The sequence below is a fragment of the Lucilia sericata genome, unplaced genomic scaffold, assembly GCF_015586225.1.
Source record: "Lucilia sericata isolate MDLA Ls3-8-SP2 unplaced genomic scaffold, ASM1558622v1 Contig000360F_arrow, whole genome shotgun sequence".
In the NCBI taxonomy this organism is placed as follows: Eukaryota; Metazoa; Arthropoda; class Insecta; order Diptera; family Calliphoridae; genus Lucilia; species Lucilia sericata.
The window spans coordinates 164,611-192,045 of record NW_023994379.1 but is presented as its reverse complement, the minus strand read 5'-3'; the positions used below and the strand labels follow the sequence as shown (position 1 = coordinate 192,045).

Below are 27,435 nucleotides of genomic sequence, written 5' to 3'. Positions count from 1 at the left end.
TTCAGTTCTAGTTCAGTTCTAGTTCAGTTCTAGTTCAGTTCTAGTTCAGTTCTAGTTCAGTTCTAGTTCAGTTCTAGTTCAGTTCTAGTTCAGTTCTAGTTCAGTTCTAGTTCAGTTCTAGTTCAGTTCAAGTTCAGTTCTAGTTCAGTTCTAGTTCAGTTCTAGTTCAGTTCTAGTTCAGTTCTAGTTCAGTTCTAGTTCAGTTCTAGTTCAGTTCTAGTTCAGTTCTAGTTCAAGTTCAGTTCTAGTTCAGTTCTAGTTCAGTTCTAGTTCAGTTCTAGTTCAGTTCTAGTTCAGTTCTAGTTCAGTTCTAGTTCAGTTCTAGTTCAGTTCTAGTTCAGTTCTAGTTCAGTTCTAGTTCAGTTCTAGTTCAGTTCTAGTTCAGTTCTAGTTCAGTTAGTTCTAGTTCAGTTCTAGTTCAGTTCTAGTTCAGTTCTAGTTCAGTTCTAGTTCAGTTCTAGTTCAGTTCTAGTTCAGTTCTAGTTCAGTTCTAGTTCAGTTCTAGTTCAGTTCTAGTTCAGTTCTAGTTCAGTTCTAGTTCAGTTCTAGTTCAGTTCTAGTTCAGTTCTAGTTCAGTTCTAGTTCAGTTCTAGTTCAGCTCTAGTTCAGTTCTAGTTCAGTTCTAGTTCAGTTCTAGTTCAGTTCTTTTTCAGTTCTAGTTCAGTTCTAGTTCAGTTCTAGTTCAGTTCTAGTTCAGTTCTAGTTCAGTTCTACTTCAGTTCTACTTCAGTTCTAGTTCAGTTCTAGTTCAGTTCTAGTTTAGTTCTAGTTCAGTTCTAGTTCAGTTCTACTTCAATTCTAGTTCAGTTCTAGTTCAGTTCTACTTCAGTTCTAGTTCGGTTCTAGTTCTGGTAAAGTGAGGTTTCATTCCCTCACTCTACCACCTCTTTATGTTTTTGATTTGTCTTTGAAGTTACACAACAATATAGTGGTTCAACATTTTGCGTTCTGTTATTTTCAGCTCCCGACTAGCCAATCGTGTAAATTGTGTACTTAAACGGTTTGTGGTGTATGTGTTTTTTTCTTTAATTCTCTGATTCAGTTTCCTTGTGTCGTATTTTGTTGGCGAAAAAAACCTCTTGAAAATGAAAACATTTAAGAAGCTAGTAATTTCTCATAATAAAATCGCCCCCGTATAGAATTTCAATTAGTTCTTGTTACATTACCTTACACTTTTTTAGCCTCTTCTGGTGACATTTACTTTATATATCAAAAGTGAAAAAAAAATCAAAAAAATTACTTATAATGGTCACAGGGACTGGACTGAGGAAAATAAATGGCAGTTTGTCTTTTAAAGCTGTCTATATGACGTTCAAACCGCCAAACAATTTCAAGTTAAATTCAAACAAATACTTCATATTTGTTGTTTTTTTTTTTTGTTCTCTACTGATTCGATTTGAAATATTTAATGCGTTAAGTTGGTATTTATTGCTGTTGGTAATGTTGGAATGTTGGAAAGAAGGGGTTTCTCAAGACGTTTCTTACTGTTTGGTAGCAAACATTTTAAAATAGTTGTGTGAATTTTTATTAGTATTTAGTAAAATGTTAAACAGGAAAAAATTAGCAGAGATTTTCTTTAAAATTAACCCATAAAGTACCAAACAAATCAAATTACACTCGCATTACTTTTAGCATTACTAGGTAATGCTTAGTCATTACTTCTATACAAATTGTAACACTAATCAAACAAAATTTACTAAATGCTAATCTCTTTAAATGTCCCCATAAAAACTATTATTTTATTATTAAGTTCCCTTTCTTCTCGGTTTACATTTAATTGAAAACTGTCTCTCTCAGGTATATTAAATTACAAATTGTAACAAATACTTTAATTTATTTTTGCCCTCAAGAGAATCCTTAAAATTAAAATGATTTTAATTGTGTTTTTTTAATAAACATTTTATGAGGTGTTCACATTAAACAAAAAAAATCTCAAAAATGAAACCAAAAAAAAAGTACTCAATTGCGTTTTTATTTTTTCCAATTTAAGTAGAAATAAAATTATTTTGTAAAGCTTCCAAAAATAATATTGTATTTGCCACCGTTTGGAAAATTTTCAACAAAAAAATTATAAAAATAAAAGAAAATATAACTAAAAATAGAAATGATTATTCATTCCTATACAGAAAATATTTTTGAGGGAGTTTTTCCTTGTGTTTTTTTTTTTTTCATTTTATGTAAAGATCGTGCGGGTGTGTTTCTATGGAAATTGTGTTACAGAAAAAAAGAAAGAGTTTTGACATCTGTTGGACACTTGTAAATAATAAAGTAATGAAATGTACTACCGAACATATTTCATTTTATTTTTGTTTAAATTTATAGAATGTTGTAGTAATATTTTGTAGAGAAATTTATTGATGTGGAAAAAAAGGCGAAAATTATAAGGGTGTCGAGTTAAAAGATCGTTGTGCAGTCTAGGTAACGAGATAATAGTTCTTCGAAGGTATATGACATTTATTTAATAGACAGTGGCCACCCATTTACTGAAATTTCTGTAATTATTCTTTGTTTCTGTATTAAAAAGTTTGGTAAATTTAGGAATTTAAATAAAATTTATCTTGATCGTTAACCGATCGTCTACGTAAGCAATTATTGAAAATTTAATTTTATCTAAATAAAATAGATAAAAAAACATCTGTCAAATTTGTCAAACACTGTTCATTTCTAGTTCAATTCTAGTTCAATTCTAGTTCAGTTCAAGTTCAGTTCAAGTTCAGTTCCAGTTCAGTTCCAGTTCAGTTCAAGTTCAGTTCCAGTTCAGTTCTGGTTCAGTTCTAGTTCAGTTCTAGTTCATTTCTAGTTCATTTCTAGTTCATTCTAGTTCATTTCTATCTAGTTCATTTCTAGTTCATTTCTAGTTCATTTCTAGTTCATTTCTAGTTTCATTTCTAGTTCATTCTAGTTCATTTCTAGTTCATTTCTAGTTCATTTCTAGTTCATTCTAGTTCAGTTCTAAGTTCAGTTCTAAGTTCAGTTCTAGTTCAGTTCTAGTTCAGTTCTAGTTCAGTTTCTAGTTCAGTTCTAGTTCAGTTCTAAGTTCAGTTCTAGTTCAGTTCTAGTTCAGTTCTAGTTCAGTTCTAGTTCAGTTCTAGTTCAGTTCTTCAGTTCTAGTTCAGTTCTAGTTCAGTTCTAGTTCAGTTCTAGTTCAGTTCTAGTTCAGTTCTAGTTCAAGTTCTAGTTCAGTTCTAGTTCAGTTCTAGTTTTCGTTCTAGTTCATTCTAGTTCAGTTCTAGTTCAGTTCTAGTTCAGTTCAGTTCTAGTTCAGTTCTAGTTCAGTTCTAGTTCAGTTCTAGTTCAGTTCTAGTTCAGTTCTAGTTCAGTTCTAGTTCAGTTCTAGTTCAGTTCTAGTTCAGTTCTAGTTCAGTTCTAGTTCAGTTCTAGTTCAGTTCTAGTTCAGTTCTAGTTCAGTTCTAGTTCAGTTCTAGTTCAGTTCTAGTTCAGTTCTAGTTCAGTTCTAGTTCAGTTCTAGTTCAGTTCTAGTTCAGTTCTAGTTCAGTTCTAGTTCAGTTCTAGTTCAGTTCTAGTTCAGTTCTAGTTCAGTTCTAGTTCAGTTCTAGTTCAGTTCTAGTTCAGTTCTAGTTCAGTTCTAGTTCAGTTCTAGTTCAGTTCTAGTTCAGTTCTAGTTCAGTTCTAGTTCAGTTCTAGTTCAGTTCTAGTTCAGTTCTAGTCAGTTCTAGTTCAGTTCTAGTTCAGTTCTAGTTCAGTTCTAGTTCAGTTCTAGTTCAGTTCTAGTTCAGTTCTAGTTCAGTTCTAGTTCAGTTCTAGTTCAGTTCTAGTTCAGTTCTAGTTCAGTTCTAGTTCAGTTCTAGTTCAGTTATATGCGCTATATCAGATTTTCATTAAAGTAAGATTCGTTATATCGATATTTTTTAGTATTTTACTATACATAAATCTCTCTAAATATATCCCTCTAAATCATTTTATTAATCACAAATTTTTTATCTCTTCAAAAATTTCAGATAATTGGGGTTATCATCGTCAAGGTTATTGCCAGGCTGGTTTCAGTGCCGCTGCTAGTGGTGTAAGTATTAAAAATATACATACATATATAAACCATTATACATCGGAAACCATAAAAATATAACCAAAAAAAGAAATTTAACAAGATTGCCAAAAATAAACAATTCCCATTAACACTCCAACTTAACAAATACTCCAAATAAAGTAAAAGAACTTACAAAAAATCAACACGTTTTTAACAAAAGAACAGTTTTTTTCAGAACCACAAGAAAAAAAATAAAACATTAAAGTGTTGGCAAACGTGTTAAGAATTTTTAAAATTTTGCATAAATTTTATTTGGTTTTGTATTTTTAGAAAAAAAAAAAAAACATTATTTAACACTACGATTTTTGGTAGTGGTATTTTTGCAAACAATTCTATTTAAAAAAATAGTCATTGTATTCAAATTTGAGTTTTGACAAAGAAAATTTTTTTAAATTTAAATATTTTTTTTTTTTTTTTTTTTTGTAAATTTTCAGGGAGGTGATCGTTTATATGTTGGTGCTCCTGGTAGTTGGTATTGGCAAGGTAGGTTCTTTTTTTATTATTTCTTTTTTTTTTCGTAATTTTTTATATTTGTATTATTTAGTTTTATTTAAATATTGTACGTTTATATATTTTTTTAATTATTTTTTACAAAACCAGTAGATTTTTTTATTTTAATTTATATTGAAACCAATAAATATTGTTGTATTATTGTTTTTTTAATATTCTTTTTATATCATATAAACTAGTAAAACCTTTCCTTTTTCCAAAAAAAAAATCCCTTTTAGACAAAATCATTGAGTAAAATTATTTTTGGCAATTTAAATGTGTATTCTAATTGTAACGTAAATTCTAATCTAATACGAATGTTGTTTATCTCTATTTTTTTCTTATTTATTTGTAACTCCTTCCTTTTTCCTACGATTTTATTAGACCCCGTGTTGTTTTCTGTTGTCTTTCTATATTGGAATGCTTTTAAAGAACAACATTTAAAAACCCCTTAAGTATCTGGTTGATATAAAATATCAAAAGAAATCTATTTATCTGTCTTAAGCTGTGTTCACACTAAACAAATATTTGAAGAAAACTATGTAGTCACTTTATATTTCATTCAACACTTGAGATATAGTTTGGAATTATCTCTTTAGTATGTTTTCACATTTTTAGCAATTTCTGATATCATGTTTGTTTAAAAACCTTTTTCTTTTAAAATAGTGTTTACATTTTTTTCCTTAAATATTTGCTAAGTGTGATCAAAGCTTTATTTGTTGCTAATTTTTGGAGTCAAGGATATTTTTTGTGTATTCGTAAGAACAACAAAAAGCTGCATGTTCCTTCTATTTGGTAGATTTAAGAATTTTCGTGAACGAAAAAGTACAAGTGTGTGTTTGTGTGTTCTTTCTCCTTCTTTTACGTTTAGCTATAAATGTTGGTTAAATTTATAATAATTTTAAATTTAAAAAAAATCTAAATTTTTAAGAATTATTCAGTTTTAAGTAATTTCTAGAACATGCATGTTTGAAAAAAGTCTTTATTACTAAAATTATTTTCAAAATGATTAGCAATTTAAAATAATAAGAGTTAAGATATAATTATCTACTTTAAGGATGCTCTGTAATGAACTTTTGTAGCCTACTTTTAGGCTGTTCTTATGAGCTTTGAAATAGGGCCTACTGTAGTTTTACTTTTAAGTCGATTTTTCTTCAAGTATTTATTTTTAAACTAGCAAATAATTCGAAGTATTCTGCAGTCTTTCAAATGATCCACAGTATATTTTAATTATTTTTATTTATTATTAATTATTTTTTAATATTTTTGTAAAAAATTCTGTTCTTATTTCTTATTATTACTTTTAAGTATTTTATAATTTTTAAAATTTTTTATATAGTTATGCTTTTAACGTTTGCTTTAAGTATTTATTAAATATATTTTTCAACACATAAAATAAATGGAAGTTTTTAAACAATCCTATTAGATCGGTATTTGGAGCCAAATCCAAACAAAATTCAAAATTATCAGTAAAGTTCCCAAAGCTAAATTTTAATAAAAATACTGATCAGATTTAAAAACAATACTAATATTCCCTAAGTGTGCTCTATCAAATAAATGGCCTCAATAATCCTTGAGGATTATGTTTGATTTGAATTGAATATGACTTCATCAAATGATCTTCAGGACAATATTCCAAATTGTTCTCAAGCGGAATATGCAGTGGGAGTACATGATCTATTGAATAATTATGTTTGAATTAAAATGTTTCTATAAGTGGTTTTAGATAATCTAATTCAATAGATTTACTATAAGAACGAACTTCTAATAAATAACATTTGAAGAGACCAGTGTCATAAATTTGGTCAATAAAAAAAAGTAACTTTTCAAATGCAATGCCACACCCACTATATATTCCGCCTTTTTAACTTCAATTACTGAAGATCTGATCAAAACGGTTAAATACTGCTAAAAACTTCTATATTTAATAGTTAAACATTTAAAAATGTTCAATAACAATTATATATATTTTTGTAGTAAGTGCCACGCCCACCATTTTAATATATAATTTCTCAATTTTAACTCTATTATTAAAGATTTAGTCTAAACTGTTAAATACTTTTAAAAACATCTCTATTTTAATAGTGAAACATTTAAAAATTATCAGTTATAACTATATACTTTTATAGGAAGTACCACTCCCACTATTTTATATTCCGCCCACTTTTATTTCAATTACTTAAGATTTAGTCAAAATGGTTAAATACATTTAAAAACATCTCTATTTAATAGTTGAATATATAAAAGTGTTCAATAATAACTATTCGAAATTGGCCACTTTTATTTCTATTACTAAAGATTTATTCAAAATGGTTAAATACTTTTAAAAACATATCTATTTAATAGTTAAACATTTAAAAATGTTCAATAACAATTATATATTTTTGTAGTAAGTGCCACGCCTACTATTTGAATATATATTCCGTCCACTTTTATTTCTATTACTAAAAATTTAGTAAAAACTGTCAAAACTGTTTAAAAACATCTCTATTAAATAGTTAAACATTTAAAATATTCAATAATAACTATTTATTTTTGTAGTAAGTGCCACGCCCACTATTTTTAATCCGCTCATTTTTATATAAATAATGTAAAATTGAAATCAAATTACTTGGGTGGAATTTTGGTAAACGATTTATTCTATATATTAATTAAAAGTTATAATTTTAATAGAATATACCATGCCCACTATTAAGACCACGCCCATTTTTATTTCTAAAAAATATTTAAATAAATTTTAATTATTTAAATTTAGCAATGTTCGGATACTATCAGTTCAATATTTTTCGAAATAATTGAGAGAGGTGTAACGCCCACTTTATGACCCCGCCCATTTTAATTCTTAATACAGATAATTGTAAAACATGTTTTAAACTGGTTTAAAAAATTAATCAATAGTTTAACCTTAAACTTCTAGCGTTGGGGTGGCGTTAAGCTTGTAAAACTGAACTTTTAAATTTCATTTAGAGAGTCTATATAAAAGCTTCCACTTATTTTATTTTTAAAATTCTATTATAAATATGAATTTTTTGTTATTTTTTGATGTTTAAATCGAGAATTGTACGTTACTTTTTAAAAAAGGAAAGTTGAAGTTTTTGCAATAAAAAAATTACAAATTTATCTTTAAATTTTGTTGAATAACTTTAGCACTACATTACAAATAGAAAAGAATTTAAAACGACAATCTTAGCAATAATATGGTAATGATCTTACATTACTTATTCACTTACTTAGTAATAACTACTACTTACTTTCAGCATTACTAAGCGTTAGAAATCGGTCGATTTAGAGAAGAAAACTATAACTTTGAATTATCATTTAATAGAAATACTTTTAAAATTAAGATTTAAAAACTTCAACTTTTCTTTTTTTTTATTGTAAACTTTATATAAATTGTATGTATTAATGTAAATTATTTATAATTATATCTATTATTATTTATTGCTTAAAAATGTGTCCTCAAAATATTAATCAAAATATTCAAATATTTCTTTCTTGTTTACTGCTCGTGTTTATAAAACTCTACCTACTACTGCACTATCCTACAAATACAAATCAAATACGCATAACTGTCTAAATTTGTTTAATCTAAAAAATAATTTCCCAACAAACAAAATATAAACAAATGTGTGTAATGTGTTGTTAATCACCTTTAAATTAAAATAAAAAATACGAAAAAACTCTAAAAAAATAATGTTGAAAAAAACTTCATTATCCAACTAAAGGACAAGCCTACTCAGTATCGCCAGATGCAACCTTCCCCTATAAGCCGCCATTTTATCAACCTTTCGGTACCGGAGGTAAAGAAAATAAACAACGTTATTAAACAAATCAATTCAAAAGAAAATGGTCTGCTAAATTTATTAAAAACAAAAAACTGCATATTAAAACGATTAAAAACCAAAAAAAAAAAATCAATTACATTGTATATTTCTAAACTTTATCATCAAATCAATTTATTATATTGACTTATTTACAGATTTGGGGGGTTAATGATTACATAAAGTAATTCATTACTTGGTCAATTACAGTTATTGGTAATGTGTAATTGAGCAATAACTAATTACAATTATTTGTTATTGTAATTAATGCATTACTAAGCACAATTACATGTGATAATTGTATTTACAATTACAAGTAACTGTAATTGCTTATTGTTTAACTACAATTATGAGTAATTATCATTGGATAATAATTGAATTGGACAATTGTAATTGATTATTGTAATTGAGCAATAATCAATTACATTTACTTGTAATGTGCAATTGACCAATAGCCATTACATGTAATTATAAGGGAAAAATTGTAATTGGAAATTATTTCATTATAATTACAAATAATAAGAATTGATTATTGCTCAATTACAATTAAAGGCCATTGTAATTGGTTATTATCCAATTTTTATTAAAAGTAATTGTTAAAGTAAAGCTTCAATTACAATTACATTTGAAGTAATGTAAAAATGTCATCATTATTCCCCAAGTCTGCTTATTTCTTAAAAAAGCTTTAGTTAAATTAAGTTTAATTTTCTTTAAGTTTTATTTATGCTTTTTCTCTCTCTTTTACTCGTGTAATGGTGTGTTCTTAATATTTTTAAATTATTTATAATTTTTTATATATAAAAAAACGCTTTTCTAAAAAAAAAACAATCTGAAAATCAAACTTGTTGCATTATATATACTGACCCGTTTGTTTAAAGTGTTCAACTTCAGTTGTATTTATGTTCGATCAGTACGTCAAAGATCATAAATTAAGCTACAATCGTATGTACGCCTGCTGCTGAGGCTGAGCTTTTTAATTTAGCTTATTTCTCTCTACTACAATTAAGCATTTTATTAGCATTTTTATTAAGAAACGAAATATTAAAAAAAAAATCATATCATCGGAATGGTACGAGATCATTCAATATCATATAATAACATTTTCATTATCTCATGATCATTTGGAATTGTTTCATTGAAGAATAAAAGAAAAACTTTTTTGGTCTTTGGTTTGATTTAAAAACTACATTACGACACACATTTAAATATTTATTAAATCATTATCATTTATCCATTATATTATCCTTAAATATTATCATTATTTCAGGGATTAATTAATATTTACATGTAAAACATAATTCATAAACTATTAGGTATAAAGTTAAGTTATTGGCCTGTTAAAAAAACATAAAAAATTTCCAAGGCAATCGTGTTTAGAATTGATCATTAAAGGTTTTTAAACTATAAATTAATTAATGTTAGCAACAGGCCAATAATTTTCTCAAACCCCTAATATTTACATCATTTGATATGTTACGTATTAAGGCATGTTTAAACCTCTAGCTGTATAAATCATAAGTGTGGTATATGTTCTCTCAAACTGGTAAATAAATGTCTAAATATTTTTCTGCTGCATGTTAATGTCTTGTATTGTTGCTGTAGTTTTTAGTCATTTTTTGGTTATGGGCACTTTTTTATTACCAACTAACTGCTAAATTAATAAAATACTTTTTCAAACTCCTCTTTTAGCAATAGAATTTTTTTGAAATTAACATTTGTCTTATTTATTCAGGTCAAACTTATTCGTATGATGTTACCAGACCCGAAAATCAAGTCTATTCCACAGCCGAAAGTAGTTCGGCAGATGATGATTCGTATCTAGGTTATTCTATGATCACTGGTGATTTCAATGGTGATCGTGCTGAGGATATTGCCATTGGCATGCCCAGAGGTGCTGGTTTGCTGGGCAAGATTGTTGTTAACAAATGGAATATGGTGAATTTGTTTAATATAACTGGTCGTCAAATTGGTGAATATTTTGGTTATGCCATGGCTACTTCCGATGTGGATGGTGATGGTTTGGATGATTTGATCATAGGTGCTCCCATGTATAGTGAACCTGGCAATGCTGAGGGTAAATATGATGTGGGTCGTGTCTATATTCTTTTGCAGACCAGTACAAATGATGTAAGTTTAAAGGATTTTACATATCTTATATCTTGATTAACAATATATATTATTTTTCAGCGCACCCGTTGGTCCACCGAACATATACGTGATGGCTTTAATACCAAGGGACGTTTTGGTTTAGCTTTGACCACTTTGGGTGATATTAATCGTGATGGTTATGGTGATTTTGCTGTGGGAGCTCCTTATGATGGTCCTTTTGGTCGTGGTATTGTTTATATTTTCCATGGTTCAGCCAATGGTCCTTTGGCCAAACCTTCCCAAATCATCAAATCCGAAGATATTGTAGAGGGTGCTCCTTATCCTCGTACTTTTGGTTTTGCCTTGTCCGGTGGTTTGGATATGGATGGCAATACTTATCCCGATTTGGCTGTAGGTGCTTATGCCTCCGATCAAGTGTTCATATTCAAATCCCGTCCTGTAGCTGCCGTCAATGCCATGACTTCTTTCGACAGTCCCTCCAAACTCATCAATATTGAGGAGAAACATTGTCAGACAGTGCGTGATGGCAAACGTGTAGCTTGTACCTCTATAACCACTTGCTGGAGTTATACTGGCGAATATTTGCCCAATGTTTTGGAATTTGATGTTTCCTGGGTGTTGGATGCCAAGAAACCTAAAAATCCTCGCATGTTTTTCTTGTTGGATGAAGGACGTAATATACGCAACATGACCATTACCTTGGCTGCTGGCAAGAATTTCTGTCGCAATGAAACCGTTTATCTAATCGATAATGTTCAGGATAAATTAACTCCCCTAGAAGTGGAGACTCGTTATAATTTACGTTCTAGCAGAGCACAAGCTCCTTTAGTAAGACGTAGACGTGGTATTTTGGAACCGGTCATTGATCAAAATCGTGAAATTGTACAAAGAGATGCCATTAATATACAAAAGAACTGTGGTGCTGATAATATTTGTGAACCTGATCTTAGATTAGAAATTAAGTAAGTATTTTTAAATCTAGTACCCAAACAAACTCTTCTTATTTTAACCTTTTTTCCAACTTCAGGACTGTTGACAAATATCTTTTGGGCTCTCGCGAACCTTTATCGATTGAGGTTTTGATTTCCAACATGAATGAAGATGCTTTTGAGGCTGCTTTTTACATGGTTATGCCTAAGGATTTGGACTTTAAGAAAATCCAACAGATTGGTGATAAAACCGATACACCCATTACCTGTACTGCTCCTTCCGAGGTTAACAATTACACTTTAAAGTGCGACATTGGCAATCCTTTGCAGTCCAAGAAAGTGTCCAACTTTAAGGTGATTATGTTACCTTCCCAAAAAGTAGGCATGGCTCCTAGTTATGATTTCTTTATGGAAGCTAATTCGACAAATCTTGAGAAACCCGGCTCTCATTTCGATAATATTATACGCAAGAGCATTAGCATTTGGGTAGAGACTGATTTGGCCATTGATGGCACCTCCTTGCCTGATTTTGCTTTATACAAGGCTTCCGATTATCAACCGGTGGAAAATGCCACTAAGGAAGAGGATTTGGGTCCCCAGGTCGTGCATTTGTATAATATCTTTAACAAGGGTCCCTCCACCATCGATGAGGCCATTGTATTTATTCATTATCCCTATCAGACCGCTGCCGGTGATTATCTTATGTATATGACCAATCAACCCGAGACCCATGGCAATATCCAATGTGATCCTCATATTAATGTTAATGCTTTGAATTTGCAATTGGATCAGAATTTGGTACGTAAATCCTATCTGGAGGAGAGAGGTGCTGTTATTAAGAGTCAAGGTGTTTACGAAAGTTCCAAAGTTTTTATTGAAAAGTCCCATGGTCAAAATCAGGGTGGTGCTAATGTGGTAGCCATCGGTAGAGGCAAACAATTGAGCAAGGAGGAAACTATACGTTTGGAGAAAGAAGATGAACAGGCGGCCTCGGGTGATGCTTCCTTTGTGCACTCGCAACGTGCCAATGCTGCTGCCCAAAGCAATGTTCAGGGTGGTGGTAGTTCTGGTGGTAGTTGGGCTTGGTCCTGGAATTCTACTGGCACCGGTAGTGGTCCCTCGGTGGTGGTACAAACTAAAAATAGTTCCGTCTATTATGATGAACGTGGCCAGCCTCATGTGGTGGAAAGTAGTACCGAATATGTTACCAGTCTTGACAGCATACCTAGGACCTATCAACACTCCCAACAATCCTCGGCTAATTACCAACAAGCTGGTGCAGCTTCGGGTCAACAACAACAACAGTTCCAACAGGGACAAGGTCAAGCTCAAATGGGTGCCCATAATGCCCGAGGTCATATACAAATGGCTAGTCCCCAGGGTTCTACTCAATATCAAAGAACTTATGTAACATCGGGAGCCCCTCAGAGGGTGCAATATTCCTCATCTACGTCATCAGGTAATGCTTACAGACCCCAACAACAAAATCATCGTGTAGGCAGTGCTGCTACTTACAATGATTTCGCGGCTGGTGATGGCAATTTCGAAAAGGCTGCCGTGGGAGGTCGCGGTTTCCAGGCTGGCACCTTAGATTTAGGAGCCCTTAACCGTGGCAATGTGGAACAAGAGTTGCGCACCCACAGCGTTCAACCCCAACAAGGCAGCTACAATTATCACCAAACCTATTCCAGTGGTACACCACAAACCAATGCCAATTATCATCAGGTCTCTTCCTCTAGTTATGGTGGTAGTAAACCCTATTATGGTCTTGAAAATGAAGATTACTATGATGAGGACTACAATAGCCAAACAGGAGGAGGAGGAGCACAACAAGGTGCCCAGTCCTCACAGAAATGGTCTCACTCCTCTTCGTCTTCCCAACCTCTACGAAGAGTGCGTCGTGAAGAATCCGAAGTGGCAGAGCCAACACAAATCGATATGAATTCACCTTGCAAGGCTGCCAAATGTGAAACATTACGTTGTGTAGCCCGTAATTTGGGCAAAGATGATGGTGTTTGGATAGCCATACGTACACGTATGGTTGCCCACACCATGGAAAAGCTAGCGAGTAATGTACCTCTAAATGTTTCCACTATGGCGGTGTCACATGTCACCAAACTGCCATACATTGGTGAGCCCAAAGATGATATTATACGCACACATGAGATTTTCTATAAGGCCATACCAGAGCCTACACCTGTACCTGATGTGGTGCCCTTGTGGGTGGTAGTGTTGGCGGCCTGTGCTGGTGCTTTGATATTGTTGCTCTTAATATTCCTGCTTTATAAGGTGAGTGGTTTATTTGACAACTTTTTCTTAAAGTTAATTAATTTTTAATATTTTTTTCTTACAGTGTGGTTTCTTCAATCGTAATCGTCCCACCGATCACTCTATGGAACGTCAACCCTTACGTAACGGTTATCATGCCGATGAACATCTGTAAATGTTGCTGCAACAAAGAGTGCTTACAACTACAGTTTATAGAACAAACTCTAAGAGTTTTTCTATTCAACAAATAATTGCCTTTATTAACACTAGTAATAGAAAGAAATTTTCGAAAGAACAAGATGGCGTACAAGAGATTACAAACCAATAATCAAAACAAATAATTTAACTCTTTTATAAAAAGTTTTAAAGAAATTAATTTATACTCTTATGGAAAACTCCCCGCTACAGTTTACACTGAAAAAAAGTTCTTGTTATGAAATAATCTTGTTTTTTTATTAAAAAACTAACGGCTCCTAGTCACCAAAAAAAATATATATAATAGAAAGAAAAGTAACGATTTTTTATAAATAATGTTTGCCATAGAAAAAAAACGAACGATTTCTTATAATATTATCATTAATAAAAAAAATATGAAAGAGTAAGAAACTATTTTTGCAAATTGTTAATATAAAAACTAAAAAATAATAAAATTATTTAATAGATTTTTTTTTAAATAAAACTGTTGAGAATTATAAGAAACCTAAAAGTGCTAAACAATTTTAAACTATTTATAAACAACTTAAACTTAACAAAAACTAATATTATTAAAAATTTAAATTTAAAAGCAACTACTGAAAATCATTTTAATAACAAAAAACTTGTAAAACTAAACCATTAAAAGGTTTAATTAAAATAATTAAAGATTTTTTTTTTAATTTATAAGCAATTTTATCTGCCACAGTGTGTGTGTGTATGTCTGTGTAAAAGTAAAGTATGAATGAGTTTGAATTTAATTTTTAACCCTGTTTTAATGTATATTTTTGTCCTGTTTTTTTTTAATTAAGTATGTATGTTTTCTGTGAGTGTGTGTGTGTGTATGTATTTAAATTATTAATAATTATAAAATCTACAAAAAAAAACTTCATATTTGTTTATTAATTTTTAATTATGATTAACCAATAATTAATTTTCTTCAGTCTGCTATTAATTTTAAAATTTGTGTAAATAAACTTTAAGTCAGAAATAAGTTTAAAAACATAAAATTGTTATAATAATTACACTTTTTTTATACTTATGTAGTTTTTTTAACAATAAAAAACATTTTCTGCTTAGTTGTTTAATTTTAAAATGGATTTTTTATTTAAAATTTGTAAAATTTTCCAGCAAAGTTTGAAATTTTAAAATATTTTATTTTTTTTTTTTTTTTTTTTTTGTACAAAATTAAATAATATTTTTCTCCATGTGTAAAGCTTTTCATTTTAATTTATTTACCGTACTTATTAACAGCAGTCTGTTTTTATTTAATATATAATTAATTTTGCTCTTTTAACCCACTAAGTTTTAAAATAATAATAAAAAAAATTAAAAAAAAAAAAACAATAAAAAAATATTAAAAATCTAGTCAAATGGAGATTGTTTCTTAAAGGGTCTGAAAGTTATTACATAACTCTAAAAGTTTTGTACGTTTTACAAAATTTATTTGAAAACGAATTTCAAAACATTAGTTCGACAATTTATGTTTTGTTTATGAAATTTTGTGAACCTCTAGTAGGTTAATAAGGTAAGTGTTCTAGTCTGTCAGACTGGAAGTAGTGGGTTCGATTCTTGCCAAAGACACAGCTAAAGGAGCACACAGTGGGCCCGAAGGAAGCCTAGTTACGACAGTTGCCACTTATCAGACTGTAGTTTTAAGTTACATGAGCTCCAAAAAGTACCAAAATATCATTTTCTACCCGATTAAACCTAATATCAAACGAATTTCGAAAAAGTATCAGAGTTATTTTTAATTCATATTATCTGACGTTAGTGGCTCCCTCTATTAACGAAAATATAAATTTATAATTATTCATCTTTTCCTTAAAATTATCTAATTATATCACAAAAATACATAAAGATAAAAACAATACGTCGACTCTGCTTAACAACTTAGTTCAGACAAAACCCTTTCTTATGAACACCAACAATGACACCACTCTGCCATCTCTAAGAAAAAAAACTTATCGATTATCTGTTTCCCCCAATAACTGTATGCACTTGTTGATTGAATAAACTGTTAAAATTAAATGATATAACAGTAAACACGACATGAAGCTCTCTTTTCACGAATAGCCCCACACTCTCTTATTTAACACTTTCATTAAAAAAAGGTAAACAAAATAATGTTTAAGAAGAAACACAAAAAAAAGAAAACAACAACCATTAATCCCCAGCAAAAATACTTATAAAGAGGTTTAGCAACAACAAAATGTACAACACCTCTGCTATGACATTGAAAGAGAGACAAAAAGAGAGAGCGCCAAAACAATGGAGCAGATACCAGGCATGGGAAATTGTAATTTTTAAATAGTACTAACTTATAACAAGAATAGTACTTTTTAGACTAGACTATGGTCTAGACTATAGACCCTACTGTAGACTAGACTATAGATCCTAACATAGACTAGACTAAAGACCCTACTATAGACTATAGACCCTACAATAGACTAGGCTATAGATTAGACTATAGACTAGACTATGGACTGACTATAGACTAGACTAAAGACTTGGCTATAGATTAGACAGACTAGACTATAAACTAGACTAAGATTAGACTATAGACTTGGCTAAAGACTCGACTATAGACTTGGCTATAGATTAGACAGATTAGACTATTAACTAGACAATAGACTAGACTATACTATAGACCAGACTAGACTATAAATTAGACTATAGTATGGACTATAGTTTAGACTATAGAATAGACCAGAGACTAGACTATCGACCTGACTATTGACCAGAATATAGACCTGACTATAAACCATACTATAGACCAAACTATAGACTAGACTATAGACCAGACTATAGACTACACTACATACTAGACTATAGACCAGACTATAGACTACACTACATACTAGACTAGACTAGACTAGACTAGACTATAGACTAGACTATAGACTAGACTATAGACTAGACTATAGACTAGACTATACTATAGACTAGACTATAGACTAGACTATAGACTAGACTATAGACTAGACTATAGACTGGACTATATACTGGACTATAGACTAGACTATAGACTAGACTATAGACTAGACTATAGACTAGACTATGGACTAGACTATAGACTAGACTATAGACTAGACTATAGACTAGACTATAGACTAGACTATAGACTAGACTATAGACTAGACTATAGACTAGACTATAGACTAGACTATAGACTAGACTATAGACTAGACTATAGACTAGACTATAGACTAGACTATAGACTAGACTATAGACTAGACTATAGACTAGACTATAGACTAGACTATAGACTAGACTATAGACTAGACTATAGACTAGACAATATGTTAGAAAAAGTACCGAAAATGTCATTGGGGTACCATTTTTTTTCGATATCAAAAAGTACTAATGTACTGAATTTTCCATGCCTGGCAGATACTATAGTTGTTTGTCGTTATTAGTGTATCGCATTTTGTTTCTGTTTTTCGGGGAGCTCATGTGGATTTGTTTGTGTATATCTTATGGAATCAACAAATTTCATGGTTAAACAATCAGTCATAACGCTGCTGCGTTCGGGAGAGCACGCAAAAAAAAAAACAGAAAAAACTAAATACTAAACGTAAGCGAAAAAAATTATAAACAAACGGGTGTAATTGTGTTGAAATACAACAAATAAAATTTTTGCAGAAAACTTTTTTTGAAATCAATTTAGCATTGAAAAAATAAAACCCAAAAAAAAAGAAGAAATATATTAATTTAAACCAAAAAAAGTTAAATTAAATAAAAGAAATTTTGTCTTCGGTGGTTCATAAATAAATTGTGAAAAAAAAATGAAAAAGCCATAAATTTAAATGAAAATTTGAGAAAAAAAAAAGAAATTGGTGTTTTTGTTGGAGAAAAGCCCCTGAAAAATAAAAAAGCACGCCGTTTTTCTTATTTATTGTACAATTTTAGACAATTGGCAAAAATAACAACAAAATTTATATAAAAAAATACTACAATTTGTTTATATTTGTTTAAGCTTTTTTTATATTCACCCGAAAAGTGTTTTTTTTTTTTTTTTTTTGTTGTAACAAACAAAAGAAAATAAAATATTTGTATACAAATCATAAATCCCTTATAAAAAATAAAAAAAAATATCTTCTTGTGCAAAAAATCATTTTAAAAGTCAAAATATAAAAATAATTTTGTTTTCACTAAAAACAGCAGCTGTTAAATAATTGTTGCTAAATGTCATGTAAGTGTAAATTACAAAAATAACATTTTATTTACCTTAAAGTGTATTTATCCCATTTAACTATTGCTCGAAATTACTTTAACTATTGTTTTTATTATTTTTGTTTTAATAACCATTACAATCTAGTTTAATCGTAATTGTTGTATTTGTTTGTACGTATATATTACTATTGAATATTTTTTCTTTTATTTATCTTCACTACCACAGACATTTACCCCCCTTAGAGATGCCACACGTGTTAAATAATCATTAAACCCATTTTGATTATCAGTTAAAAGCTCATAAAATCTCCCTTATGCTTATTAATTTTTATGTTAGTTAGATTGGAAAAAAGTTTATCTCATTTCCAATTTATTAATCGATAATATGCGATAACGCCGATAACTAAGTATTAATTATGTTCAAGTGTGCAAATCTTTAAATGTTAGACATGTTAATAGAAAACAAATTAACTAGAAATTTCTTTCAACAGCTAAGCTAAACTGAATGCATTTTCAAAATTTAGAACCGATGGGGTACAGATAACAAACAAGTAAGAAAGCTATATTCGGCTATACCGAATTCTATATACTCTATAATCTAGTTTTTTATTAAGACGTTGAATATTTATAAAAATTTACATTTTATAAATTTTGAAATTTATATTATAATTAATATAATTAAGTACTGATTTAAAGAAGAGAGCTTTATGTGGAAACTATGACCAATTATGGACCGATCCGGAAAAACTTTCACATGATGACTTGACATATAGTCAAAATATCCCGATATCATTATTAATTGAAGAATTATTTACGATTAAGTGATTTTCGGAAGTGGACTTTATAAGGGAGCTAAGATATGGTCTGACCCGAGAAAAATTTCATAGAATGATTTGCATATATAAAAAGCATATTGGAGTATAATTTTGCCATGTTAGCATTACTAATTCATGAGTTATTTACGATTAAGCGAATTTCGGAAGTGGACATTATATGGGAGCTATGACCAATATGGGTCGTTCCGGGAAATATTTCACAGAATGATTTGTATGTATACAAAACACATTTGTGAAGAATTTTATCAGTATATGGTTATTTGTTAATGAACAATATTCGTTTAATTGATTTTCGGAAGAGGACTGATCCAGGTTTTAGTTGGTAGGTAATATGATTTATTAAAATAAATCCATTTTCTGGAAACTTGTCCTAAGAGAAGATGAGTATCATAAATCTTCAATTCGCTTATAGGGCATAACCAACTTAAAAGCTGAATTGGGATTATTACTTTTAGTATTGAAAGAAGGCTTATCGAGTAGGATTCAAAAACGAAAACATATTGGCTCGGTTTCTTAAATTAGATCCCATAAACTTTGTAGATGATCCAGAGTTAAGCTGGACGAATAGTGAAATTGGTGCACAATTAAAATATACAATTTATCAGTTGGGGAGTTGCCATGGACTGATTGACATATCTTAATGGATTGCACACCATTAAATAACGCTGTGATGGATACTATTCCTGAGAATAGCTTCTAACATGGGTGACTTGACGCCTCTTTGTGGAACCAAAGCAAGCTATTAAATAGGGCCATAGTATCGCCTAATCTTAGGTAGGAGTTGCTGTAGACTAATGCTGCTGAACACTAGGCCTATGATCGATCTGATAAATAAATGATCGAACCAGATGCATTCTTTGGTATTATTAATTAAAACTGTGCTGGATACCAGGCTATTCTGGACTGGATACATGCCTCAAGATGAGACAATTTCTAAGTGAAGGATTAATAGGCCTCTTACCGATCTTCACAACTCAATTCAAGTTGTTATAGTAAAAAAGAAAGGTTCGTACAAAGTTGAAATCCTTAGTAGTTCTTCTAATATAAACCTCAATCAGAGCTTTGTGAAAAGCATTGTCCATTATCTCGTCATGGTTTACAGCGTCAATAAATGACAATAGTTATGTTCTCTAAAGTTTTTTTTTTTTGATACTTGTATACCCTCTAGATTACTTGGATGCGGTAAAGTGACGACTCTCACTTAAAAAACGACTGTTTTCAGTTTAGTTTGCAAAGAGTACATTCGTGACATATTATAACCTACCAGGTGGTTAGATGTTATAGGAAATTACTGTTTAGAATGAATTGACTCTTTGTCAAACTGCTGAGTATTTCCCCTCCCTGTTTGTATTTGCAATCCCCACAAAGCCGGCAACTCTGTAATTTAACCCAACACTAAATAAACAAAAATCAAACATTCAACGTTACGTTACTGTCTGGCTGGATGGTTAGTTGACTGTATAGATGACTTATCTCCATCTCGTTGAATTATTTGTCTCTGTTTGTGCACTTTGCCCGCATAGCAGTAGTTTTTACTCATCTATAATCACCTGAAGATTGCTCGCATTTAAATATTATTTTATTTTCAAACTCTCTGGTCTCTCAAGCATAAAAAATGTTGGCAACAAATACAAAAAACAAACTAAATTTAGAGTGACCATAAAAATTATCATGATCTTACCAAAAACAGAAATGGATTTTTAGTTTACTCAATACTAGTGCACTTGTTTTTATTGGAACAAAAGAAGAAGAAAATATAAAACTGAAATTGTGCTGTTTGTTACTGGAGCAAGGTCAAGGTTTAATATGGATACAAAGTTCACTTGATGTTTTTTTACACAATCATGGGTTTGGGGTTGGTGGTCGTTCGGTCGGTCGGTCAATGTTGTGTTGGGTAAATTTTTTACTTTATTCTCTTCTTTTTTAGTTGGTAATGCTCAAGCAACTGTGGAAAAAATGTAATTATAATTGACTTGAAATTGAAAGCAAATTAAAGAAACATTTTATTTATATTTTTTAATTGGATATAAAAGGTTAATTTAGTTTTAGTTGAGTAAGATTTTATTAAGGTGCGTAATATAATGTAATAAAGGAAAATTACTGGGAAATCAGAAATAAAGTGGAACGTTAAAGAGGCAGTTTCTAAAGAAATATTTGCAACCAGAAAATCGTGCTTAGATTTCGTATAAATGTTAGTCTTTCATTACAAATTGAGATCAATCTATTGATCATTGATCTCAAACATAACTCTTGAATTGATTGAAACTTAAATACTCTGGAGATAAATATTAACATTCATTCTCTCTTGCGATTTGTTCCAGAAAATAATAAACAATAATTATTTTAAGTTCCCATGAACGTAACAACAATAAAGAAAATAACACACAAAACTGATCTTGTTATGTGTTTATCAAACGTCTCATTCAAAACCCCTTGCACTTGCTTTTACCGCATAAGAATATTATCCACTGATTAGTTGAACTTAATTGAAAACGATTGAAATTGATTAGATAAACGACTATTTGACTTCGTCACACTGAACTACTGCTAACTATTTAAACAAACTATGTATTAGGGAAAAAACATTGAAATAAATTAATGAACAATAGAGACATTTTTGCATCAGAAATATTTCCACAAATAAAAACTTGCACTAATTTTTTTTTGTATTTCTTATACTTAATTTATTTTCCGAAAACTTTGCAAGTAAAATTTTTGCCTTCTTACGCTAAAAAATTGAGTAATTCCTACTCAAAGCAAAACGTTGACTATAGTCTTGTCTATAGTAGACAATAATCTATAGTCTAGTCTATAGTCTACTCCATTGTCTAGTCTATAGTCTAGTCTATAGTCTAGTCTATAGTCTAGTCTATAGTCTAGTCTATAGTCTAGTCTATAGTCTAGTCTATAGTCTAGTCTATAGTCTAGTCTATAGTCTAGTCTATAGTCTAGTCTATAGTCTAGTCTATAGTCTAGTCTATAGTCTAGTCTATAGTCTAGTCTATAGTCTAGTCTATAGTCTAGTCTATAGTCTAGTCTATAGTCTAGTCTATAGTCTAGTCTATAGTCTAGTCTAGTCTATAGTCTAGTCTATAGTCTAGTCTATAGTCTAGTCTATAGTCTAGTCTATAGTCTAGTCTATAGTCTAGTCTATAGTCTAGTCTATAGTCTAGTCTATAGTCTAGTCTATAGTCTAGTCTATAGTCTAGTCTATAGTCTAGTCTATAGTCTAGTCTATAGTCTAGTCTATAGTCTAGTCTATAGTCTAGTCTATAGTCTAGTCTATAGTCTAGTCTATAGTCTAGTCTATAGTCTAGTCTATAGTCTAGTCTATAGTCTAGTCTATAGTCTAGTCTATAGTCTAGTCTATAGTCTAGTCTATAGTCTAGTCTATAGTCTAGTCTATAGTCTAGTCTATAGTCTAGTCTATAGTATAGTCTATAGTCTAGTCTATAGTCTAGTCTATAGTCTAGTCTATAGTCTAGTCTATAGTCTAGTCTATAGTCTAGTCTATAGTATAGTCTATAGTCTAGTCTATAGTCTAGTCTATAGTCTAGTCTATAGTCTAGTCTATAGTCTAGTCTATAGTCTAGTCTATAGTCTAGTCCATAGTCTAGTCTATAGTCTAGTCTATGTCTAGTCTTTAGTCTAGTCTAGTCTATAGTCCAGTCTATAGTCTAGTCTATAGTCTAGTCTATAATATAATCTATAGTCTAGTCTATAGTCTAGTCTATAATATAATCTATAGTCTAGTCTATAGTCTAGTCTATAGTCTAGTCTTTAATCTAGACTAGTCTATAATCTAGACTATAGTCTAGTCTATAGTCTAGTCTTTTTCTTATTTCATTTTTGTAAGAAATTTATGGTGTCATATATTCGAGCGTGATTAACTATACTTTCCTATACATATGTTTTTTAAAACCAAATTGTGCAATTGTTTTTGTATTCAGTTACATCTAACTCGTTTAATGTACATATTTATATTTAACGAATGACTAAATATTTTGATTACAAGTTAGTGGACATTTTTCTGTAAATGTTGTTGATCAATTATAGGCAAACACGTTCAACTAAATTATCTACTTTTATTTTGTTAAATATTAAAAAACTAAAGCAAACATTTTTTTTTAAATTACTACTAAACAGAAAATTTAAACAAACCCATATAAAAGTAGCTTTGCTTGGAAAAGACTTACTTCCTGACTTTAATTTTGTGATTTACGGTATGCTATTGTTTTTGTTGTTATTTTTTCATCAAGTGTGATTTGCATGAAATGTGCAGCAACATATTTCTCTTCATCCTGTTGCCAGCTTCCTGCCATGAACTTTAACCTTTAAAAATGCGCATGTCTTAGAAAGTACAAAAAAAAAACAACTTTAACAGGGAATTTTAAAGTTGTAAAAAGTTTTTTTTAAGACTTTTGTTCTTTTTTTATTAAAAAAATGTTAAAAGAAAGAAATGAAAATAAATAACAAAAGCCCGTCTGCACGATAAGTAAATTTATTTATTTTAAATTACCCCATAATAACTCTACATTATCGTGTTAGACATAAATTTGGGAATTTCTTTCTTGTTCCAATTTGTTTTTTTTTTTTTTTATTTTTTTATAATGTTTTTGTCAAGTGACTTTTGTTTGACAAAAAAAAATTTGCAAAAAAAAGAATAATCAAATAAATAAACAAAAGAAGGGTACCAACCAATTAACCACTTGAAATTATATATGTTTTAAATGTTTTTCGTTTCCTTGTCACTAATTGATCGAAAGTTTTGAAAATGATTAAGAATAAAATGGAAATATGATCAAACCGAATATATTGTAGACTAGACTATAGACTAGACTATAGACTAGACTATAGACTAGACTATAGACTAGACTATAGACTAGACTAGACTAGACTAGACTAGACTATAGACTAGACTATAGACTAGACTATAGACTATAGACTAGACTATAGACTAGACTATAGACTAGACTATAGACTAGACTATAGACTAGACTATAGACTAGACTATAGACTAGACTATAGACTAGACTATAGACTAGACTATAGACTAGACTATAGACTAGACTATAGACTAGACTATAGACTAGACTATAGACTAGACTATAGACTAGACTATAGACTAGACTATAGACTAGACTATAGACTAGACTATAGACTAGACTATAGACTAGACTATAGACTAGACTATAGACTATAGACTAGACTATAGACTAGACTATAGACTAGACTATAGACTAGACTATAGACTAGACTATAGACTAGACTATAGACTAGACTATAGACTAGACTATAGACTAGACTATAGACTAGACTATAGACTAGACTATAGACTAGACTATAGACTAGACTATAGACTAGACTATAGACTAGACCATAGACTTGACCATAGACTAAACTATATACTAGACTATAGAGTCTCTTCCCATAAAACCAATCAAGTGTCAAGTTCTGTTTCAGTTCCCTTGTCGCTAGGGTTGGTGTAATAGATTTGATTGCAAATATTGTTATGAACCTCACTGTAATTGCTTAACTGAAATTAATAGTAGTAAAACGTGCAGTTCAAAAAATTCTATATTTTTTTCGATATGCTATCATGATTAGAAAGTATTATCAAGTGAATGTGTTTTTTATCATTTAAAATAGTTTTATAAGCTATAAATGCTATAAATAAATTTAAAACAAATGCAAAATATGAAACATAAAAAATTTTAGCAGATATTTAAAAAAAATAATACAATATACAAGAATATTATAATATGGTAATCAAAGGTCATTTAAACTGATTGCTTATGTAATAATAAATATAAAAAGTATTTTAATTTCAGGGCATTTTTGAATGTTTGCCTAATAACTTATTAAAACTTTCCTTTCTTACTCTTTCTCCCCCACAATTTTAAAGACAAAATTGTTCAATTCACAATCGATGTTGTAGCGTTGTTTGCGTTGTATGTCAGCAGCTGCTACAATAGTCATAACAATGTTGTTGGTATTTTCTATGCAAAAGCTCTATACAACTCCTACGACAATTTTTCATATGTTTTTCGAATGTTGTAAGAAAATTTAGTGTTGCCAATTGTTTATTTCAACATATAAACAAAAAATTCAAATGATTTTAGCATAAAAAAACGATAAAGTGGTAACACTGAAATCAAAAACAAACAGCTGTTTACCAAAACAAAAAAACTTAAATTTTATTAAAAACTGTTTATTTATTAGTTTAAAATGTGGAATAAAGAAAATAAAAGAATTGAAAATTCAAAGAAATTAATTTGGTTTACTTCGCATGTTTAATTAATTTAATATTTTTGATTTTTTTATCTTTTGATATTGTTATGTATATTTGTTTTGATTGTTTTTTTTTTTTTTTCATTGAGAACATAAACTTATGACTTGCTGCAAATATCTGTTCACAATCCCTGTTACTACACTTTAGTAGGTACAATATACAACTTGATTGTGAATTGAACAAATATTTAATTTCTATAGGTGTATACTATAGCTCAAAAATTATATATAAATGTAAAACCCAATGATTGATGACATTTCCTAATCTGCCAGATAACAAAGTCCATTATTTTTAGTGAAAAAAAAAACAACAAATTCTCAACAAAATGCATGAAATATTTTAATTAATTTTAAATACAGAGAGTGAATAAGTTTATTTACATTTATTTACTTAAAATATTTAAATATTTTTCAAAAATATTTGCATTTATCTCAAAGTAAAATCAACAACAATAAATCAAAGATGAATGTGTTAAACAACAAATTCTAACTAAATTTATATTTTTAATAAAAATTTACCAAGCAGTTTAGGTATACTATGAACGTAATAATAATTGTTTGTTTCATTTTTGATTTTTCAAAAAAAAGACAATTATTAAGAGATTTACAATTAAGTTATTTATTTAATTATGGTTTTAATTAATATTGTTTGCTCAATTAATAAATGTTTTGTTGTTTCATCTGCTTTGATATTAGATATTGTATTTGCTTTAATTAGAAACTACACTCAAAAAAAGAATTGAGTAATCCGTAGTCAAAGCAAATCCAGAGTGGTTTCAGAACTACAGGTTTCCTTTAACGAATTACAAAATACCTGATTCAATTACGTATCCTTTGATATTTAAAGAATTTTCGTTTCGATTTAAAAATTAAAATTGATTTAAGAATGTAAGAGATTGAATTGATCCCAAAATGGGCTTGATTTGAGCACGGTTTGTGCTTGATTTCAAAATTCAGAATATAATAGAAAAAAAGTTAATTACATAAATTAAGTAAGAAATGAGATTAAAAAAATGTTCAAGTATAACTCACTATGTAGTCTTAGCGTTCTACGTATGCATGACTTCTATAACTCATTTATTCATTAATCTATTTAAAAATGAATGTGTGTTTGTTTGGACTTTATAGACTGCTAAACGGCTAGACCGATTTTTCGGAAATTTTCGCAGTCTCTTCGAGTATGGCTGAAAAGAACTATAGGCTGCTTTTTGCGTCAAAGTGTTAAGTGGGCAACGTGCCACGCCCACACGAAATAAGTATTAAAAACTGCATATCTCAGAAACTGCAAGAGCTACAGTCCAAATCAAATTTTATATGGACAACTTTGACATCCATATGAATAAATGAGCATAAAATGGGCAGCCTAGCTATAGTGGGTGTGGCACCTCCCATATAAAGAAAATATTGAATTAGTATATCTGAGAAAATATTTTTTTCGGAGACACTTTAGCATCAACATGAATGCTTAGGACAACAAATGGGCGGACTAGCATATGAATTAAATACTAAAATGAATTTATCTGGAAAATATTGTATATCTTAATCTTAAAATTTTGCACAAAAACCTTTAGCATCCATTAGAATATATAGAAGAAGAAGAACTCAGGTGGCAATTTTTGTACATGGCTGAGCCGGTCCATGTACAAGCACTTTGCAGAAGAACTCGAGCTATCTAATCTATTGCCATAGTAGCCCCGTTGCGGAATGACAGGCAGCATGGGATCAATCCCAATGCAAACCCCGACAAGGAAAAAGCAATCATGGTCTAAAGTCAATAGAAGGGTTTGACAAGTCCCAACATCAGGTGAAATCAATCTTCCGGCAAATCGGAAAGATTGCAATATTTAAAATGCAATCCCCATCATCTAATGACCCATTCCAGTGCATTCCTTAACCTCTTTAAGCCCGCGCATACACACTACTGAGATGGCTCTGTTGTTTTGGCAACAGCACCTAGAGACATATTTGGTAGTCCGAAGTACCCAACAAAATGGATCACGATCCCTCTTTTATAAACCGATTAATTCCAATAATTGCCCCGACAATTAGTCGCGTAGTATGTATCAATATATCCTGTTGAGATGGCAACAGCACCGAAGAACTTCCCCGAAGCGTAAAAAGGCATACTAAAGCAGTACTAATCTTCAATATATGGAGACTTTCCCGATCTTTCACCAATTTTCGCAACAGTTCCATTCCCATGATCATAAAGATCACTCTACGGGATGACAGGCAACCATTGAATACTAACCTGACAACTCCCCAGCATATCCCGGCGT

General features: G+C 30.0%; 2 protein-coding genes across 5 annotated transcripts in view; both read left to right on the top strand.

Moving 5' to 3' along the window:
• Window positions 1-14,726, top strand: part of LOC119604092 (integrin alpha-PS2) — a 90,935-nt gene extending 76,209 nt beyond the window's left edge. For 3 of the 4 annotated variants that reach the window (XM_037956542.1, XM_037956541.1, XM_037956540.1), the window contains exons 6-12: window positions 3,960-4,021; window positions 4,480-4,528; window positions 8,260-8,334; window positions 10,088-10,482; window positions 10,543-11,426; window positions 11,492-13,682; window positions 13,747-14,726. In XM_037956542.1, the coding sequence (XP_037812470.1) occupies window positions 3,960-4,021; window positions 4,480-4,528; window positions 8,260-8,334; window positions 10,088-10,482; window positions 10,543-11,426; window positions 11,492-13,682; window positions 13,747-13,836 (3,746 nt within the window). In that variant the 3' untranslated portion in view covers window positions 13,837-14,726. The remainder of the gene's footprint in view (window positions 1-3,959; window positions 4,022-4,479; window positions 4,529-8,259; window positions 8,335-10,087; window positions 10,483-10,542; window positions 11,427-11,491; window positions 13,683-13,746) is intronic. The other variant, XM_037956543.1, reaches the window with a different exon arrangement.
• A 3,177-nt stretch (window positions 14,727-17,903) lies between these two features.
• Window positions 17,904-27,435, top strand: part of LOC119604083 (protein retinal degeneration B) — a 43,279-nt gene continuing 33,747 nt past the window's right edge. Inside the window, exon 1 of the mRNA XM_037956518.1 lies at window positions 17,904-18,048. The gene's annotated coding sequence lies outside the window, so the exon portion shown is untranslated. The remainder of the gene's footprint in view (window positions 18,049-27,435) is intronic.